The sequence below is a fragment of the Pseudoliparis swirei genome, chromosome 15 (assembly GCF_029220125.1).
Source record: "Pseudoliparis swirei isolate HS2019 ecotype Mariana Trench chromosome 15, NWPU_hadal_v1, whole genome shotgun sequence".
NCBI classification, from domain to species: Eukaryota; Metazoa; Chordata; class Actinopteri; order Perciformes; family Liparidae; genus Pseudoliparis; species Pseudoliparis swirei.
The window spans coordinates 16,840,944-16,861,920 of NC_079402.1; the positions used below are offsets into that span (position 1 = coordinate 16,840,944).

Here is a 20,977-nt window from a genome sequence, read left to right on the forward strand (position 1 = left end):
TAAGTGAGAACTGTATATTATATTACTTTATATTATACTGCAACTTACTGTGTAATGTACCATCATACTTTAATATCGTTGTGTATGTCCTTAACTTACGCCTTTGTATGACGGTGTATCGTCTTAACAAAACAAAAAATGGGTCTTGTCTCTTTAAGAGACGACGTAAACATTGCAAAGACTTCCGGGGTCAAACAATATGGCGGACGACCGTTAGCTTCTCCAGTTCCTGCCCACGGAAAGCTGTAGAAGATCACGAGTACAAATGTAACGTGTTGTGTTAAAATGAACTCAAGTGCAATTTTGTGTGAGCAAACGTACTGAGGTGTCAAGTGTTAACTAACGTTAACTAGCGTGCTAGCGTGTTTGCTAACTCGTCTGTAGCTGGCTAGCTAACTAGTTAAACTAGTTGTTATATAACGTTAGTTAACGTAACTAGTTATATGTCATGTGCTTAAACAGGAGATATAACATCTTATAAGTGTCGCAGCCAGATTGCCGATTGGCGCAAGGTAACAGAAATAGTTGGCCCGTTTTTCTGATTATCAAAATAAAAGTGTGATCGCACACATTGTAGTTTGGCTTTCTTGAGGAAATTATACTTTTTGTCTGTTTATTGTAATGTTTGTACTCTCGTGGTTGAATGCACTTATTGTAAATCGCTTTGGATAAAAGCGTCAGTTAATTGTAATGTAATATCACGTTAAAATCTAGCCTGTTTTTCAGATTTTTCAAAATAAAAATCTTTTTTCGGTCGATTTTTCTAAGTGCTGATCGCACATAAATGTAGTTTGACTGTCTTGAGGAAATAGTACTTTTTTTGGGACTGTTTGTACTCTCATGGTTGAATGTATATCGCTGCAGAATGGCTTCCTTTGGCTGGAAGAGGAAAGCCGGTGAGAAGGTCTTGAAGTCGGTGGTGCAGCAGTTTGAGGCCGCGGCGGAGCAGCCCGAGGCCGCCGGGTCGCGTCCGGGGGACGAGGTGGACTGGCAGCACGCCATCAAACGGCGGCGAGAGCTCCTGATGGAGGACTGTGCAGCCAAGAGCCAGAGGCTGAAGGACGAGGGCACGGTGCTGGCGGAGCACGGCAGGTGAGGAACACTTTGCATCAGCATGTCATACCAGAAACCCACCAGTGGGGGGCGCCATAGCACCGAGCACTGACACCCATCTAACGCAGCGACTTCTACTGACTGGCTGCTGAAGTTATTTCATTCAATAGTTTAATTCCATGTTTAACTGGAGGATTTTACTCCATATTTTTGTGTGTGTGTTTTTTGTATATGTTCTTGTAAAGAGCCGATATTGAAAAGCCAAAGAGTTGTGCTCCTCTCAGTAGATCGTAAATTAATATAAAAACATATTTAGCTGGTGTTCAGGCCGGTCAACACATATTTAATAGTGGAGGGGAAAAGACAAGACATGGAACAATTTAGCGAGAGCTTTTCAAACGGAAATTCTCTTTAAAAAAAAGAAGACACGTTTCAATCGCTCTCCTGATCTCCTCGAGCACCCCCTGAATTATTTTTAAAGTGATATTTCCCCCGTTTATGAATTTTATAAATAACGTCACTCTGCTGCCTTTCGTAAGAATGCATATTTCTCCTATTTCTATTCACACTGCTGCACAACCAAATGGACCTTTTCACAAACTGTTATCGGATATATATCCTCCATGGTAATCGACCTTTTTAGCCCCGTAACAATAACTTTGTGAATCCCCCCCATTTCAGTCGGCGAGACGTAATGGCGTTGCCCCCGGTGACTCGCTGTAAATTGTATTTGCGAGGACAAAGTGGATTCTGCTGGGGAAATGAGGTCTTGCGTAATGGCCGTTCGGAGGTTTGAGACGCTCTCTGGTTGGAGATGTCGTACAGCGTTGAAGTCGGATGTGAGTCTGTCCACTGATTGTAGTTGAAGAGCTCCTCGGGCACCTGTTTGGGAAGGAAGTGATAGATAGAGAGATAGATATATACTTTATTAATCCCCAAGGGGAAATTTGTCGAGTCAGTAGCAGCAACACACAAGAATAAAAATAAAAAAACACACCGTTGGTGCGCAACTTGTGGCTGTTTTACCGACCACAATAAGCAAGAGTCGGCAATAAGCCAGAAGAAGAGAAGACGAGGGTAATGTTCACCAATGTTGCCGAGTAGAATCTAAATATAATGACGGCAGAGCGTCCTGTCCTCGCTGTTCATGCACGAACAGACTGGAAGGAACATGAGAGGTAGAGATAGTCTGGCTGATAGAAGAGCCCAACAAAAGATTAAAAGATGCGCGTTGCATCGTTGTTTTGGTTCATGTGGCTCAGCAGACGTTTTGTTTGAGGCTCGTCTTTTCATCACGTTCAAATTAAAGAAGAGACAACCGGGGAAACGTGTTTTTAAATGTCATAAAAAGTTTCGTAAAACACACGTTAAAAAAAAAGGTGACGTTGCAGAAGTATGCCTCGCTTTGAATTATGCAACTGTTTGTTTTCACAGTCGTGCCGGAGCGGTCTGGGCTCAGTGAGGGGTCTGGGTTCTGTGAGGGGTCTGGGTTCTGTGAGGGGTCTGGGTTCTGTGAGCGGTCTGGGCTCAGTGAGGGGTCTGGGTTCTGTGAGGGGTCTGGGCTCAGTGAGAGTCTGGGTTATGTGAGGGGTCTGGGCTCTGTGAGGGGTCTGGGCTCAGTGAGGGGTCTGGGTTCTGTGAGGGGTCTGGGTTCTGTGAGGGGTCTGGGCTCAGTGAGGGGTCTGGGTTCAGTGAGGGGTCTGGGTTCAGTGAGGGGTCTGGGCTCAGTGAGGGGTCTGGGTTCTGTGAGGGGTCTGGGTTCTGTGAGGGGTCTGGGTTCTGTGAGTGGTCTGGGCTCAGTGAGGGGTCTGGGTTCTGTGAGGGGTCTGGGCTCAGTGAGGGGTCTGGGTTCTGTGAGGGGTCTGGGTTCTGTGAGGGGTCTGGGCTCAGTGAGGGGTCTGGGTTCAGTGAGGGGTCTGGGTTCAGTGAGGGGTCTGGGTTCAGTGAGGGGTCTGGGCTCAGTGAGGGGTCTGGGCTCAGTGAGGGGTCTGGGCTCAGTGAGGGGTCTGGGTTCTGCGAGGGGTCTGGGTTCTGCGAGGGGTCTGGGTTCTGCGAGGGGTCTGGGCTCAGTGAGGGGTCTGGGTTCTGTGAGGGGTCTGGGTTCTGTGAGGGGTCTGGGCTCAGTGAGGGGTCTGGGCTCAGTGAGGGGTCTGGGCTCAGTGAGGGGTCTGGGTTCTGTGAGGGGTCTGGGTTCTGCGAGGGGTCTGGGCTCAGTGAGGGGTCTGGGTTCTGTGAGGGGTCTGGGTTCTGTGAGGGGTCTGGGCTCAGTGAGGGGTCTGGGTTCTGCGAGGTGGCGGGTCACGGCATCATTATTTGGGCTTCCAGTTGCCGTGCAGGGGACATTTCTTCTGGCTCCCCCCCCCCCCCCTCGGAGGCTTTTTCCAACGATGGAAAGCTTCTCACGCTCTTCTCTTTTTATTCGTGTCCTCGCGGATTAGACGAGTTCCCTGGTGGAGTCGTGCTGCGGCGCCGGGCATCGTTCCTCCTTTTGGACGTCAAATATCTCGAGCGGTTCACTCGATGTCCGGTGGAGGAGTCGTCGGCTCGGTGCTCTCCGGCTTCACGCGGTGCTCCCGCTCACTTGTTGCTTCAGTTCCTGACATCTTTTTTGTGTTGGCGCGATGTCCACATGGCTCTAGTTCCATTTCCTCACTCCTCTCCCACTGGTAAATACCAGTGTGTGTGTGTGTGTGTTTTCTCAGGCTTGATCCTGGTTCTGGCTGCCAGTCACGTTGTATAACTGATCCCTGTTAATGGCCTCGTGTGGTTTCCATCGCTTTTCTTCTCCAGGATATCCGTCTCCTTTTTTTTTTATAGCTCCTGCAGATCTCGACACGCCAGATGTTGTATTGTCTAACCCGGGATTTGACCTTGTCCTCTTTCCAAGCCTTTTTGTCTCGGTAATTTTATTGGTATGATTCTTGATTCAATATTGACTTTAGGAGGATAGCGGTGCCGGAGTTCATTATGAGCACGCTCATCTTCCACAATGAGGACCGGGCCGCGTCAATAGAAACCGGGTCGCTGTTCAAAAGGCGCCGCAGCTTTTTATTCATTTATTCAGATGAAGTCGGACATGACGGATTAACTCGTGTTCGCTGATGAGCACGATAAATAAAACCTGAGTGTGTGTGTGAGTGGCAAACGGAAGGAGAAAGATCGGGTTCTCTGTTTGTATGTAAAACAAGAACATGACAAAGGGCTTTGTGTGGCGTGCAGACAAACAACGTGCGAAGGTTACATAACGCACATTGGATCTCTGGGCGGGGCCGGCGCCACGGAGCGGCCCGTCTCACTGCTCGCTGCAAACTGTGTTTGAGAGTGCCGTGGCGCGTTTACCGTTTGCTCGACGCTCATCTATTGAGGTGTGTGAAGTAGCACCCAGGTTACGCTTTACGAGGCAATAAACACACAATTTGTGTGTGATTTAAACACCCAGTTTTATGAGTGTTTGATCCACTGTGTGTATGTGTGTGTGTGTATGTGTGTGTGTGTGTGTGTGTTCTCTATAGGCACTGGGAGGCCATTAAGAAACTGGATGAGGCCATCCAGCTGACTCCAGACGACCCACTGCTGTATGAGATGAAGTCTCAGGTATATTCTATATATTTATTTATTTATATATATTTATAAATTTATATATTTATAAATATATTTATATATATTTATTGATATATTTATATATATTTATATATATATTTCTCCCCATAGTTATCTTATCTCCTACTTTTTCCACGACACGTCTCTCCAGCATGTTTTTCCGACCGCTTTAATATTTAGTTTTTTTAGCTCCTCTTCCTTTCCTGTCGCTTCACTTCCTCTTCCTCTCTCCTTCCTCGGCTCCCGTGTATACTTCTGGAAGAGGAGGAGGAGGCGCACAGACAAACTCCATTTTCTTTTTCTCGTCCATTTACGACAACAAACCCAATTAAATCTCTCCTTTATGGCCCTCGCTGTGTGCCTCATATAGTATTATCCATTATCGGTCACATGAGAAGGAAGGAAGCCATTAGAGAGAGAGAGAGACATTAGAGAGCCCGGGACTTGGAAAACCAGCGCAGTGACTGACTTGAAACGTGACGTCGTTTGCGTCGATTCATCTCCTATGTGTTGTGACAATACACACACACACACACACACACACACACATCTAACCTACTAGCGTCCGTTATACAATGAGACTGGCCCTCGTCATATTTCCCGTTACGGACCCTGGATGATGAGGCCGGTCCTCATGTCTTCCCTTCATCACTTTCTTCCGCATTAACTGGATCAGTGTTGCGTCACTCTGGACGTCTGGCACGGAGGACGTCGGCGGCGCCGCGTCCTCTCGGCCTTTAAGCTCATCTGCGTGGTAAAAAGTCGTGAGGTTAAATTTCGCTTTTCCAATTTAGGTGAATTTCTCTGTTCTGTGAGGTCTGTGTGTGTTTTTAAAAACCTCTGTCTAGATTCTTTCTGCAGATTGCTCTGCACATAGGGCCTTGTTGGTTTAAGCTACACCCCCATGTGACCGCAGCGGTCTGAATAAGAGAGTAATACAACATTTTAAAAACTCAAAGGGAAGTTTTAAAAGGCCTCGTTTCGTCCAATCAACAGCCCCAAAACTCAAGATATTCAGTTTGCACTGACATAAAACATTAAAGGCGTTAGAAACGTATTTAAATATTGTAAATCTCTCTCTCTCTCTGAGTCTCTCTAACCCTCTCTAACCGAGTCCTTTGATCATGCGCCTTTTCTTCCTCTCCACAGGTGCTGACCCTTCTCCAGGAAGTGTTTCCCGCGGTGAAGGCGGCGGAGATGGCGGTGAAGTTCCGCCCCCTGTGGTGGGAGGGCTGGCAGACTCTGGGCCGCGCCCAGCTCAACCTGGGGGAGGTGGACCTGGTGAGCAGACGCCGGATTTAAAAATACCGCTCCGACGCACCGTGCTGTATTAGGACATTTTGTCCCGTGCGCCGACATCGAAGCCGGCTCGCGTTGCGCAACCGCCGCTGGCATCGGGGCGCAGTCGGGGGGCCACGCCCCTTCTTAAACTATAAATCGGGCGTGTCTTCTCTTTTTGAAGGTGCTGTCGAGATGCGGCAGTTACTTGTGTTTACTTTAGTCTGTGAACCCCCCCCTCGCCCCCCCCGCCCCCCGGGGGCTCAAAACACGCCGGGACCTGTGGGCTGTGCGGCACCCACGGATCTCGGTTACACTCGGCCCCGCCCACTCAGAGAGGAGCAAACAAGACGGTGAGGGAGAGAGAGAGAGGGAGGGAGGGAGAGAGAGGGAGAGAGGGAGAGAGGGAAAGAGAGGGAGAGAGGGAGCGAGAGGGCACGCTGTCGGAGGACAACAATGGGAAGTGTTGACGTTGCCTGCGCCTAAAGGAAAACCCGATATTTATTGGCGCTCCTCTTGTTTCATAAAGTCGTTGGAGGGAACGAGGCGGCGCGGCTATTTTTAGCGAGACCTGTACGCTCACGTTTCAGATCTTTTGTGAGCGTCGACGTGTTTGAGGTCGTGCCTGTAAGGCGAACGAGTCGGCCCCGTCCCTTCTTTCATGTTCCTCTCTCCTGGGAAGAATCCAAATACAACAACCGACTCCCTTCTGAATGTTTTTAATCGTTACGGTGGAGCAGGCTGACCCGCGTGGCGAAGGATTAGTGAGTCGACGAGGTCACGCTGAGACTTCAGCGAGGTCACGATGAGACTTCAGCGAGGTCACGATGAGACTTCAGCGAGGTCACGCTGAGACTTCAGCGAGGTCACGCTGAGACTTCAGCGAGGTCACGATGAGACTTCAGCGAGGTCACACTGAGACTTCAGCGAGGTCACACTGAGACTTCAGCGAGGTCACGATGAGACTTCAGCGAGGTCACGATGAGACTTCAGCGAGGTCACTATGAGACTTCAGCGAGGTCACGATTAAACCTGAGGAGTCGTTTTGGGAACAGAACCTCTCCAAGACTTCACCGTGCAGCTGACTTCACTTTGTTTCACCCAGAAACTCATGAAGCTTTAAGAGTCTTACCGGTTTAGTTTTTAGATTTAACATGACATAATTTATTGTCCGCGATGTTTTTGCTTCTCTGAGGCCACTTGGGACGTCCGTTGGTCTGATGGCATCAAGGCCTGAAGTTCATGAGGGGTTTTTTTATTCTAGGAATGATTTTGGGTTGGATGGCAAAACACGGAGGCTCTCTCAGGCCCCCCCCCCTCCCTTTGTGATGGGGTCCCAGTATCCCAGGGTCCAGTATAGTGACCTCTAGCACAGGGCGCTCCCCTCACCTCCCCCCGCTGCAGTCGGGTCCTCGTTGCCCCTGGTTACTCACCACCAGACTCCCGCGGTGGGAACAGTACCAATACACACGGCTGCGTCGCCAGCAGCAGGTGAGCTGTTAATAATCTCTCTGTGTGTGTGTGTGTGTGTGTGTGTGTGTGTGTGTGTGTGTGTGTGTGTGTGTGTGTGTGTGTGTGTGTGTGTGTGTGTGTGTGTGTGTGTGTGTGTGTGTGTGTGTGTGTGTGTGTGTGTGTGTGTGTGTGTGTGTGTGTGTGTGTGTGTTTGATGACAGGCCAAGCTTGTTAAAAACTTGGCCTGTTGCTCTTGTTTTGTAGTTTTAACAACTTCCAACAGATTAACGTCTCCAGTAGAAATCTGGTCGGGTTCAGAAGTCGTGTGTGTTGCTCTCCGGGCGCAGCGGCACTTCTCTGTCATTTGCTGCTTGATGTTTTCTTTGAGTTTCACTTCCTAATTCACGCGGAAGTAGATCTTAAAAGTGTCGTCGTGAGATTTGGTGCGCTTCTGCAATTGTTGTTTAAATTCAATTCACTTTATTTTGTATAGCTCATTATTACAAATTACAAATTCACCTCCAGAGGGCTTTACAATCTGAACACATAGACATCCCTGACCTTTGACCTTTCACATCGGATCAGGAACAACTCTAAAAAAAATAGGAAAAAAGGAAGAAAGCTTCCCTAAATGTGTTTTTCTTTATATTGAAGTCACGTTATTCATCCGATGGGCTTCATGACCACATTATTCAACTAGTTTTCATCCGATCTGCTTCACACGTACCAGACACCTGTCGCAATCGATTTAGATTGATTTATTCCACAGGCGGCGGACGTTTATTTAATTTTTTAATAAATCACTCTCACACGGACGCCGGTACAGACACGCCTTCGCCCATGTCGTCGTGTCAGCTCGCGCCTGAGCCCGTGGCGTTCGTCCCCCGCAGGCCGTGAGGTCCTTCCAGGTGGCGATCCGCCTCAGCCCGTCGGAGCGCGCCCTGTGGCAGGAGGACCTGCAGTGGGCGCGGCGGCTGCAGCGGCAGCACTCGGCGTCCAAGGAGAAGAGCCGGCAGGAGGAGGCCGCCCGGGAGCAGATCCTCAACGCGCCCGAGCTCCAGCGGGACTACGACTTCGAGTCCGACGAGGTGCTCGCCGCCTGCGTGGCGGTCGCCGAGCGGCAGGCGCGCTACGAGGAGCTGAGGAGGACCGCCGTGGTCATGGACGCCGAGGGGAACGTGAGGAACGTGCTCGCCGAGGAGCCGGCGACGCAGGAACAGTTCGTCAAAGCAAGAGGACCCTGAAGGGAAGAGTGAGTGTGTGGTTGTGTGTGTGTGTGTGGTTGTGTGTGTGTGTGTGTGCCCCTGAAACAGGAAGTGGCTTCTTCAGAGGAGAACGTGAAGGTTTAAACAGGACGGCTGAGTTGTGCTGGTTTACATGTTCCCTCCCCCTTTTTAATGCTGACTCTGTGTGAAGTTTGTTCATGTTTTAAAGCTTCAAACTTTATCTTCCCCGAGTTCCGTGCTTCACCTCGCGCTCAGCTGACGGCGATCGGACGTGATGATCGACTTCAGGAACCGCTCAACGAGTTTCAGCTCGTCGGACGTATTAATGTTTCTGATTGTGTAATGTGCGTGTGTGCGTGTGCGTTTGTGTGTGCGTGCGTGCGCGGCTTCCCCCTAGCAGTGGTCTTCAGTGTGTGTGTGTGTGTGTGTCAAGGAGGTAGTGAGGGTGTGTGTGTGAAGGAGGTAGAGAGGGTGTGTGTGTGTGCTGCTGCTTCCCCTTAGCAGTGGTATTCAGTGTGTGTGTGTGTGTGTGTGTGTGTCATGTCAATACTGTAATAGAGTGTGCATGCTTAAAAAATTCTGAGTGAATAAAATTATAATATGTTTCTTTGTGCTTGTTTTAGTTTTTCGAACTAAATGTAATATTTATTGTGATTTAGTGCGAGAGGAAGTCGTACGCTCTAATTTATTTTCCCTTTTAAAAAATGTATTTCATCTTTTCATCACGTTTCTATAATTTGCTGCAGAGATAAACCACAAAATAAACTGCAGTAGCAACATAAACTTATTTTCTAAACTCTTAATCTTTAAATTGCAGGTAAAAATCTCGCCAAGAATCACAAGTAGAAATAACTGTCGTGTTTCTGAGATGATTCTGAGCGGTCGATATCATATTACTGCAAGAGAAGCCGAACAGGAAGTGATCTGCCCACTCATCACGGCACAAAGGATGCATCGCTTAAACAAAGAGACCTCTGCTCATCAATCTTAATCAAATACAAAACAAAGAGCGCTGGATTACACGTGGACACGCCCTCAGACACGCCCCCGCCTGTCACACATCACTCAGCTGCTCCACATGTTGTTTTAAGAGGTTGCAACACGAGATAAATAGAGATCGTTTGTGGTGCATTCAGGGTGTGCTGTGTGAGTTTATGTCAAACACACATCAGATAGACCAAAATGTGTTGCATCATAACGGCCCCTGTTGAATAAATAAGGGCCACGTCGGGTAACGTGACCTGCTGGCATCGCCATGCCTCGGATCTGAGGCCATTTTTATGGTGGCCTACAAGTCCTGAAAAAGGGCCTAATTAATAGAAACGTCTTCTATTGAGGATCAATCTTTCATTTTCAGTAAAGGCGACCTCGTTCAGGTTCAATGGATTATGTTTCTCTTCATGTGGCGATGCAACTCACTTTTAAATCTGTTTAATTTTTGGATGAAATGCAGATCATATCATTTATTCAATAATCTTTTGAGCTATAAAATATAATTTGCATATTTTCTTTGTTAAAAACTCAGTTAAAGTCTATTTCCACGAATAAAAAGAAGCACAACCTCACATTTAATTGTTTTTTTAATCTATTGAGGACTGATCAATATTTAATTTTTAGCAAAGGATTATTAATTTCTCTTCATGTGGGGTTGCAACTCACTTTTAAGTCTTTTTAATTGTTTTATGAGATGCAGATTATATCATTTATTCAATAATCTTTTGAGCTATAAAATAAAATGAACATATTTTATTACCAGAAGTATATTTCCACTAATAAAAAGCAGCACGACTTCACATTTAAGTGTTTTTTTAATCTGTCGAGGACTGATCAATATTTCATTTTCAGCAGTATTATGGATTATTAATTTCTGTTCAGATCGGGATGCAACTCACTTGTCTTTTAATGTGGGTATGAAATGCAGATTATATTATAATTTTATTCAACTATCTTTTGAGCTCTAAATTAAAATGAACATATTTTTATTGGAAAAACTGTTTAAAATCCACCAAAAGTCTATTTCCAAAAATAAAAAGCAGCACAACCTCACATGTAAGAGGCTGGAACAAGTTTGGGGTTTTTTGGGGTGCATTTTAGATTAAGAGGATTAATCATTTAGTAAAGATTAATTTTCCATCCATAAACTTCCCCTCCAGCTCTCTCATAAGTGTCCTCTCACACTACATAACCACCATGAATATTTACGAAGTGTCCTCTCTACATACTTCACATCCGAAACCATAAACAAACCAAAAAGTGACACAAATATGAATATTTACCAACTTTTGTTTATTTAAGAGTTCGGTATACAACATTGTTCACAAGAGGTTTAACACATTTTATGGTACATTTGACACGTTAACATTGAAACATGAACATGGTATTTATATCAATCTTTATATAAATCCATCTAAGAAAAAGCAAAACCTTTAAACTCATCAGGAAATGTAATATTGTCTTAATCAGCCCATAAAGTCCGATTAGATGAGGAAGTGCACCCGACAAATGAGATGAAGTTCAACCTTTACAAGGAAATGGGCTGGATGGAGTCAAATTAATGATTTTATAATAACATATTACATTAGAAGGCTCCTATTGACATTCTCCACTGCCTGTGTATCGGGGAAAAGCCACCGCTGACTTTTATATATGTATATTGTATATTTATCATGTACCAATTTAAAATGGCTCAAAACTATATGGACCTTCTCACAGGGAAGAAAATAACAATTGAAAAACAATACAATTGTGTAGAAAACGTACAATAAATTAACATCGTGGAACTCTTTTCACATTTTCTTTACATTAATTGGGAGGTTGTGGAAACAGACAACAACAACAACAACAACAACGAGAGCTCCTCGGGTTCAGTTTGGAGCTGCTTTGATTGGACTGACGTGTATTTAGTGATGTGCTTTTCTGGTAAATTAATACATGGATTATGAATATTAAGTTCAATAATACAGCGTGATATCTGCAGGTGGATGGATGACTGCGCCAGCCAACAAGGTCCTCACCTTCCAAAAAGCTCCTCGCTCTGAAGGTCTATGACTTATATTGGTCCTCACAAAGATCGCAGTACAAGTACACACACACACACACACATTCAGGTCAGACTGACACCGAGCTGCTCAGCTCATGCTTCGTCCTCCGCTGGTCTTCAGAAGCGTTTCCTTTAGTCTCGCGTCTCTTGCTTCCCTCCTCGCTCCCTCATATGCATTTCTCCTGCGTGTTGGCGCTCTCGTCCGTGAAGGTCACGTGCAGCGTCGGGTCCTTGCGACACATCAGAAGTTCTCTCAAGGCCGCCGCCCTGTCCCCCGAGGCCTCGACCTCCCGGGTGACCCCCGACGTCTGTGCCGGCGGCGGCCTCTCCGCGTCCGGCGACCTCGCGTCAGGCGACCCCGCGTCCGCCGCCCTCTCGGCGCCCTCACACGGGTACAACACGGTCTGGGAGCTGCTCGCCATCACCTTCGGCTCCCTCAACACCAGCGACGGGGAGTCTCGCGACACGACGGAGGACGAGAGGCGGGAGTCGGCACAGCGGAAGCGCCCGCCGCCGCCCCCCCCTCGGCCCCGAGCGCCCATCTCACAGAACAGCCACTTGATTTTCTCCATCAGCTTCAGGACCACCGTCTTACTGAGCAGGATGTAGATCCAAGGGTCCAGGATGGGGTTGACGGAGGCCATGCGGATGGCCAGCAGGTCTTTATTCAGCCCGGAGCGCTCCTCCGTCTTGTTTCTGGACAGCTGGTTCTCAAAGATCCTCAGCTGAGGGCCAAAAGAGAGAAAACAGGGGGTCAGTGGAGGAGCGTGGGCTTTCACCCATCGGGTCTCACCAGGACTTCATCGAGAAGAGTGCTGCCATGTTTATTGAACATTTCCCTCCACGGTTGGCACCGAGTGGTCAAATCTAAATAGACACTGAGCTGAGTGTCACTTCTGTGTACACCCCAGCATGTGGAGACGGCAACGGGCCAATAAGCAGTTCTCCTCATCGCTCACCAGGAGCCCTTTGGCCCCCGAGCTGCAGGTCCAGAGGAACAGAAGACTTCTCGTTGGACTGTTCACCTCCAAGTCTCAAACAATGCCGAGCACTTCAGGGGTCATTCCTCGTGTTCATAGACGTGGCCTCGACATTCTAATCATGATAATAATAATAATAATAATAATATTTTCCGACTTGCTTCCAATGGAAGAGGAGTCGTTCCAGGGGTTGTCTGAAGTTACTGAGAGGTACTGATTGGACTCAGACTGCTGAGACGTCATTTTAACTTAATATATTAACTTTAGCTCAACTAAATACATATTAACTTTCGATAAACTTAATATATATTAACTTATTAACTGAATATATTAACTTCAGCTCAACTGAATACGTATTAACACAGAAGGAGGATGTAGTAAAGTTCACACCATGCAGGAAACATCTCCTTTAATAAGACTGTTTGCCGGAAGTCATTCTGCACCTCTCACGCGCTCCTCTGACACGCGCAGGTCTGTTGAGCTCAAACGAGCCAACGGTCAGACTTCACGTGACATCTGGAGAGTTTCTAAAGCACATACATGCGGAGGCGACATCTTTGAACATGCTGTGTTGAATGAAGTCACTAAAAAAATAACGCGTCATTACCAAAATGATCTAGAACAGGACACGAAGGTCTGATAGCTAAATGTAATAAGTAAACTTATCATGCGTGTTGTCATCCATGAGGTTAAAAACCCCGCACGATCATTATTTATTATTTCCATTACTTTCTGGTGAACATATGTGTCCCTGTTGTTGTTATTGTACATACATGTTGCTTTTATGTTGTCTTCAATCTCTGTTTTGAGATGTATTCAATTATTTGTACATTTGTAAATTCCTTGTAAGTGGAACCGGAGTCACACATAAAGCTGATTCTGATTGCGTTTTCTTTTTGGTGTCATGCGTAAAGATGGACTTTTTGTGCAAATCAGACTCGTGTTCACGTGACACACACTCACCACTAGCGGTATGGAGCAGATGAGAACCACCGCCGAGGTCGCTATCAGCAGGATCACCATCTGGATCTCCGCTCCAGCCAACCGTCCGAAACTGCGCCTGCGCCGCAGGTCCGACAAGCGCCTCTGGTCGGCGCCCAGAGACGTGCGTCGGATGAACCGCTTGTGCATCAGGATCAGCGCCGCGCACACCATCACGTTGCATATGATGGTGGCGAGCACGATCACCGAGTTCACGCCCGCGTACATCAAATTAAAAGTCGCCACCGTCGTCTGGTTGTTCTTCCAGTCGATGAAGCACCACGTGCCCGGCATCTGGCGCGTCACCTTCCCGAACCCCACACTGGGCAGCGCGCAGAACACGATGTTGGACATGTAAATGGCCAAAAGGGTGAGCGCGGCGAGCTTTTGGTTGACGTACTCGTTGTAGAAGTACGCGTGGTTTATTGCCAAGTACCTCTCCACTGACATCGCGAACACAATGCACAGCTGCACCAAGAAGAAGAAGAGCAGAATGAAGCCGGTGTACTGGCACAGGGGCTCGCCGCCGGGCCACGCGCCCTTCACGTAGGTCGCGATGGTGACGGGACTGGCCAGCAGCGTGCCCAGCAGGTCCGTGACCGCCAAGCCACACACCAGGGTGTAAAAAGTTGTTTCCTTCTGTTCCTTTCGTGATATCCGCAGAACCACGATCGCGATGACGTTCCCCACCACCCCGAAAATGAACATAATCGCCGGGATGGTGGGCGGTTGAAATCTCCCCGCATGCGCTGCCGTGGAGTTCATATCTGCAAGGGGGGACTTCTCCTATTGATTCACACGGAGCACTTCCGAACTCTTAACTCCCGCAGTGGTGGCGTTCAGTGCGCATTCTCCAGGATCTCCAGCGAGAACCAAATCCATCGTGTCCGAATGCGCCTTTTACGCACGGCATTAAAAAAAAAAAAAACAGTCCCGAGCAATGCGTGATGACAATAAGGAGCAATATCCAGCAGGAGGGAGATGTTTGACTCTTTGCCTGCGAGCTGCCTTCACGCTGTGTGTCACTCTGGAGGCTGACAGGCACGTTTCCTCCTGCAGGCGGCTGAAGCGGCTCCTCCTCTGCGCGCTCCACGCAGCCAGTGAGCCGTTGGAGAGGGCGCGCACCCCCATCATGCAGCGCGACGGTATACGTCTCTTGTTTCACTTCTTCACGATCACTGCAGCCAACGGTCGTCATCAGGGCCAAATAAGTACTAATTTATGAGAGAAAATCTGATTAAACGTAGTAGGAGTGCCTCACTTAAGTATTTTCATTTGATGCTGTGTACTTTTCACTCTTTGCATGTCATGTAAAAAAAAAAAAATTAAGGTGTGTTGGTCTTTATTTTTCACTTAAAAGTTTAAATTGAAAATGAATGAAAACAAGCTTCTTATTCGTAGATTAACAGTTTTAAACTAACGTGCACGACCAAATAATTAATAATGTATGAGAGAAAATCAGATTAAACTCGTGGAAGTGCCTTATATATCTGAATTGTATGCGATACTAATAGTTAAAGTGTACTTTGTGGTTTCCTCTACATATTTTTGTTCTTCATTTGTCACTTTAATTTAAAAGTTATTCATATTAAATTGTGAGTCAGGACCGAAATGAATGAACACGAGCTTCTTCGATGCAGCGCGACTCTTCTGCACCTTCGTTATGAAGACATTTTGTTCCTTTGAACTCAGAGTTCATCAACATGTGGCGGCTGCAGCTCGCGGCCTCTTTCCTGCTTCTCAACGCTCCGCTGAGTCAGCGCCCCGCTTTGCAACGCTGATAACCGCAATGCTCCGTGAATTCAGTGAACTGTTGCGCATACACACAACTGTGAGATAAGAGCGTTGCATTGTCTTCATCTGATATTATTCCGTCTGTGGTCCAGATATTTATTTGTCACTCTGTTTTCACTCGGAGGACAAACAGCTGTACAGAGCATAAATATCCAAGAGTTTGTTATGGACGCTGGTCGGGGAGTTGATTCTGTGTTCTCTGAATCAAGCGAGGAGCAACTAACAAACCCGTCCTTGTTATTTATGGACATTAAACAACATGTCTAAGAGCAGGATGTTAGCGTTGGTTAGCGGTGCAGTCATCTGGGTCACCTGGAGGGAGAGAAGCCCCTCCCCCCTGACCTCAGGGTTTTAAAAGAGGTAAAAGAACAAACGTCTACCGGAGAAAAGTTCAAATTCTCCTCTTCAATATGTACGTTTCATCATATTGATTACAGGCAGTGTCAGATTACAGCTGGTGTCAGATTACACGTTACAGATGGTGTCGGATTACAGGTGGTGTCAGATTACAGGTTACAGATGGTGTCAGATTACAGATGGTGTTAGATTACAGGTGGAGTCAGATTACAGGTTACAGATGGTGTCAGATTACAGACGGTGTTAGATTACAGGTGTTGTCAGATTAAGGGTTACAGGTGGTGTCAGATTACAGGTGGTGTCAGATTACAGGTGGCTCCATTAAAAATGCAAAACATCATCATCTGTTCCCACTGAACCTCGCCACTCTTTGAAGTGGCCCATATTTGCATCATTTAGATAAAATCTAACTGCTGAAGCCTCATTTCAATTTCAGCTCCTGACACCTTGTTCTCATGATGTCAACCCCAACCCCAACCCTAACTCTAACCCCAACCCTAAACCTAACCATAACCCCAACCCTAACCCCTTGTTCACGCTGCACAGGGCTGTTTTATGAATAGTTAACATTACTTTAAACCACAGGGTCACGGAGGTTAATTCAGACCCCCGTCGATATCGACATGAGACAATGGACTCATAATCTAATCCAGGGTTCTTTAAAGAGTAGGTCGCAGTCTTTTTTGGGATTAAAGTTGTTTTCCCACTAACCCTAACCCTAACCCCGACCCTAACCCTAAACTCCTTCCTTGCCAATATCTGGAGATATGTGAATGCAAGGTTCCCGCTGTGCTGTCCATAACCGTCACATGTCCCTTTGTTCTGCATCAATAACTGCATGAATGGTAAAGTTTCATAGTTTAAATAACCATCGTTCCAAAGAAGTCTTTTAACATGTAAACATTTAAATGTCTGCCAATTCTTGACTTTATAAATTAATAATATTTCAATATTGTGTTCGAAGCTTGTTGTGCTGCCACCTAGTGGCCACACAAATCAATTTGCGCATGTCTCGCCTTGTCGTATCTGGAAATTATCTAACCTTTCTATGTACTTTAACACGACACATAAACTATAATTATAGAGACTTATTTGAGAAAACAAGTACATTGGAATTATGGAGCGATGCTCACTGAGGTATATGGTAGGCTCGTAGATAAATACAAAATATTATTAAAATAGCATTTACAAAACTGTCTTTGGCCAGGTGAAGCTCGAAAAAGAGATTTTTAATCTCAATGGGATTCACCTGGTTAAATAAAGGTTTAATAAAATGTGTTAAAAAACAAGTTTTTCTACTAAAATGTGGTTTGAAATTAAATTCAGTTTATTTCAGCCCAATATCACAAATTACGAGCTAAAATGCTTTGACAAAAGCTTCTTTAAAAGATGCACAGAGCGTTGGAGAACTCGAGGGCCGGTCGCGAAATCTCGTGGATGCACGTTTGCAATTTGCAAATATGTAAATACGACATCAAATCTTTTTTCCAAGCGACTACACACACGGCGTACAGCAGACGTTGAGAGAGCCTCTGGAACTGGCGGATGGTGCAGAAGTCGCTGAATGCAGCCGCCACGTTCTCTTCTGATAGGAGCAGCAAGGCCTCCGTTTGATTGGCTGTGGACGCGGTGACCTTGCGGTGACCTCGCCAGCGATGACGCAACAGGCCGAGGACCGTGTCTTTACTGCAAACGTTGCCTTTGAAAGACGTGAGAAAAGACACGAGGCCGCACAGATACATGAACCAGTAACGGGACGGACCAACACGCATGTGTACGGGCACATGCATGTTGAAATGTATGATGTAAGGGATTAACACGCAGGTAAAAATAAGAAAACGAAGATAGAAAATGGCTATTCAAGTTTCATTGCTGTCCTTCTATGTTTCCAGTTCCTTGTTCCCAGTTGAACAGTTCGTTATTGACTTGATCGGATGATGATTAAAACATGACTCGTAGATACAGAGAATTAGTCAGTAAACAGTTGCAGAAAATTAATTAAATTAATAAAGATTTAATGTGTTTTTGTCATTGTTGTTATACAACAGCCAGCCATTAGCAGCAAACAACAAAGACAGACGAGTACAAATAACAATACACAAGGATAAAACAATTTCTTTTTTTAAGTTGCAAAATCAAATAAGATAGGTGTGCGTTTGTTTTGATAGTGCGAGAGTATAAAGTGTCACGTTTCCCAGTAATGTTGTTAAATTTACGGGCTGGTAATTAGCATTCATTTGGATTTCATTCATCTTTTAGCTCCGTTTTGGTCTCCACCATCTGCTTTTTGGTGCTGGCTACATCCTGGAGCAGAACTTTTTTGAGGAATTGAACAGAAACATTGAAGTTGTGGGTCTGCAAACCAAAATCAATGAAAAATAGAGTTGTGTCGGTACCGATGTTTTGGGTATTTCTACTTTACGGTATAAAACCACATCTACTGCCTCTCAGGTCACCATAGCGACGTACTTGTTGGCGTTATTAATACTGCAGCAGTGGTCGGGCCTGGCCAGTGTTACCCTGCCTTCTGCCAACGGGGTTGCCAGCTTGTCACTGCACTGATCTGCTTTTCACAGTGTTTACAAAACCAAGTAAAGATAGATTTTAAAAAGGCTTGGGAATGTTTCTTTGGAAAATCACATCACATGGCAGCGAGCGGTCGTCTGCACCGCCGAGCCTCCGAAAGATCCACCGCATCGTCTCCCACGGATCTCTGAACCACAGAATAATAAACAATGCCAAGAAAAAAGGTATTATATATATATATAAATAAATATATATATATATTTATATTTATTTATATATATTTAAATATATATATATATATTTATATATATATCTATAAATAATATATGTGTTGTATACTATATTTTATATATATATATAAATACATATATATTATATGTATTTATATAGATTTATATATTCCTGTTGGAGTGGGCTGGGTTAGTGAGAAATAGTCCATCTTAACATTGTTCAATGCATATATATATATTTATATATATATTTATATATACATATTTATATATATATTTATTTATATATATATATTTATATATATACAGTATATACAGGACTGTCTCAGAAAATTAGAATATTGTGATGAAGTTCTTTATTTTCTGTAATGCAATTAAAAAAACAAAAATGTCATGCATTCTGGATTCATTACAAATCAACTGAAATATTGCAAGCCATTTATTCTGATTTATTGCTGATTATGGCTTACAGCTTAAGAAAACTCAAATATCCTATCTCTAAATATTAGAATATCATGAAAAAGTATACTAGTAGGGTATTAAACAAATCACTTGAATTGTCTAATTAACTCGAAACACCTGCAAGGGTTTCCTGAGCCTTGACAAACACTCAGCTGTTATAAATCTTTTTTTTTACTTGGTCTGAGGAAATATTAAAATTTTATGAGATAGGATTTTAGAGTTTTCTTAAGCTGTAAGCCATAATCAGCAATATTAAAAGAATAAAAGGCTTGCAATATTTCAGTTGATTTGTAATGAATCCAGAATGCATGACATTTTTGTTTTTTTAATTGCATTACAGAAAATAAAGAACTTTATCACAATATTCTAATTTTCTGAGACAGTCCTGTATATATATCTGAGCCACAGAATAATAAATAATGCCAAGAAACAAGGTATTATACTGTGTGAGCTGCTGATAGTAAAGTAACAGAATAAAACTCCCACATTAATTCACCATGTTTTTTGAGGCTTTGAGAAGTAGAAAAACACATTTAGATGTTATAAAGTCGAGATAAACATTGGGGGAAAATACTACCTGCATTGCTTTAGTATTTTTTAATATACAGACACGGTGTGAAACACAGCGGTCATTCCCGGGGAATCCCATGGAGCCTCACACAGCTCGGCAGAGGGAACAAGATGCTCACTGGACGCTCTCCCAGGACCCAGGAGTCCAGGAGCAATAACAACACACGTTTATGATGCAGAGAAATCAAACATGACCCACACTTTCTCTGGGGAAAGCAGACACACACACACACACACACACACACACATCATGTGGCCTGGACTCCCCCGGTCAGGAGGCGTATAGTCCAGCCGGGGGTCACTCAGAGTGCCGAGTCCTTTCCCACGGAAAGGAGGAACAGAAGCTCAGCGAATGGAAAACACGAGATGTTGCAACAGCGACACTTGTTAATCACACGACAGCGCCTTTTAGATCGTGCTGCTGGTCACACTTTGTTTAGATACCAGGAAAATAGTGTGAAATGTGACTTAATTATATTAAAATAATATTTCTACTTGTTCACATTCAAGCCATTGATGCCTGTGTTTAAATCGTATTTAGATTTAAATGTCTCGTTTTTAATTAGAAATGTCCTGTCTTCATTTTTGTATACATGTTTTTTTGTTAATTTGGTTGTATGATTTTTTTACAATGAGCATAAACTTCCTTGTAGTTTGTAGTGAATCTTGTAGTTTGTAGTGAATATTTTAGTTTGTAATGAATCTTGTAGTTTGTAGTGAATCTTGTAGTTTGTAGTGAATATTTTAGTTTGTAATGTATCTTGTAGTTTGTCGTGAATCTTGTAGTTTGTCGTGAATCCTGTAGTTTGTAGTGAATCTTGTAGTTTGTAGTGAATCTTGTAGTTTGTAGTGAATCTTATAGTTTCTAGTGAATCTTGTAGTTTCTAGTGAATCTTGTAGTTTGTCGTGAATCTTGTAGTTTGTAGTGAATCTTGTAGTTTCTAGTGAATCTTGTAGTTTGTAGTGAAATGATTATGGCTGCTGGAGTTATTACTTTCAAAGCTGTTTTAAGAAATCTTCTGTATAAATGTATCTGCCGGGTTATTGACTCCGAAAATTAAAGAATCATGTTTTTATCAACATAAAGTTTAGTTCTACAACCAGTCCCAGCTGTGGAGACACTGGTACAGACGTCTATTTTTAAAGCATTCGTAGTTCTATGTCTTTTACTTGTGATTTTCTATGTATTTTATTCTATTTTAATCTTTTGTATTTGGCCTATTTGGACCGTGAATCTGAAACAAAAGTTTGATTGATTGATTGATAGTTTGGCCACTTCCTTTTTCATTATTATTATAACTAGGAAGTAGCTCAGCACCAATGTATCGACCTCTTGAATTAGCAGACACACCTGGTGAGCACAAACACGTTTAAGTAAACATAAACTACAATAAAAAATAAATAAAAAAGGGTTTAAACTCGCAAGAA

The 20,977-nt window shown here is 44.6% G+C and overlaps 2 protein-coding genes across 3 annotated transcripts; one reads left to right on the forward strand and one right to left on the reverse strand.

Moving 5' to 3' along the window:
* The first annotated feature begins 179 nt into the window (after positions 1–179).
* Positions 180–9,214, forward strand: ttc33 (tetratricopeptide repeat domain 33). Of its 2 annotated transcripts, none has more exons than XM_056433274.1 (5): positions 180–267; positions 865–1,092; positions 4,566–4,647; positions 5,803–5,934; positions 8,274–9,214. In XM_056433274.1, exons 2-5 carry the CDS (start codon positions 866–868, stop codon positions 8,625–8,627), a joined length of 795 nt encoding a protein of 264 aa, XP_056289249.1. In that variant the 5' UTR covers positions 180–267; position 865; the 3' UTR covers positions 8,628–9,214. The 2 variants fall into 2 exon arrangements, with proteins under 2 accessions (XP_056289249.1, XP_056289250.1); XM_056433275.1 differs by lacking the exon at positions 180–267 and adding an exon at positions 278–512.
* Positions 9,215–10,874: 1,660 nt separating this feature from the next.
* On the reverse strand, positions 10,875–14,654 carry LOC130205150 (prostaglandin E2 receptor EP4 subtype-like). Its single transcript, XM_056432327.1, has 2 exons — positions 13,593–14,654; positions 10,875–12,374 (listed from the first exon to the last, which is right to left on the reverse strand). Exons 1-2 carry the CDS (start codon positions 14,373–14,375, stop codon positions 11,817–11,819), a joined length of 1,341 nt encoding a protein of 446 aa, XP_056288302.1. The 5' UTR covers positions 14,376–14,654; the 3' UTR covers positions 10,875–11,816.
* Positions 14,655–20,977: the final 6,323 nt, after the last annotated feature.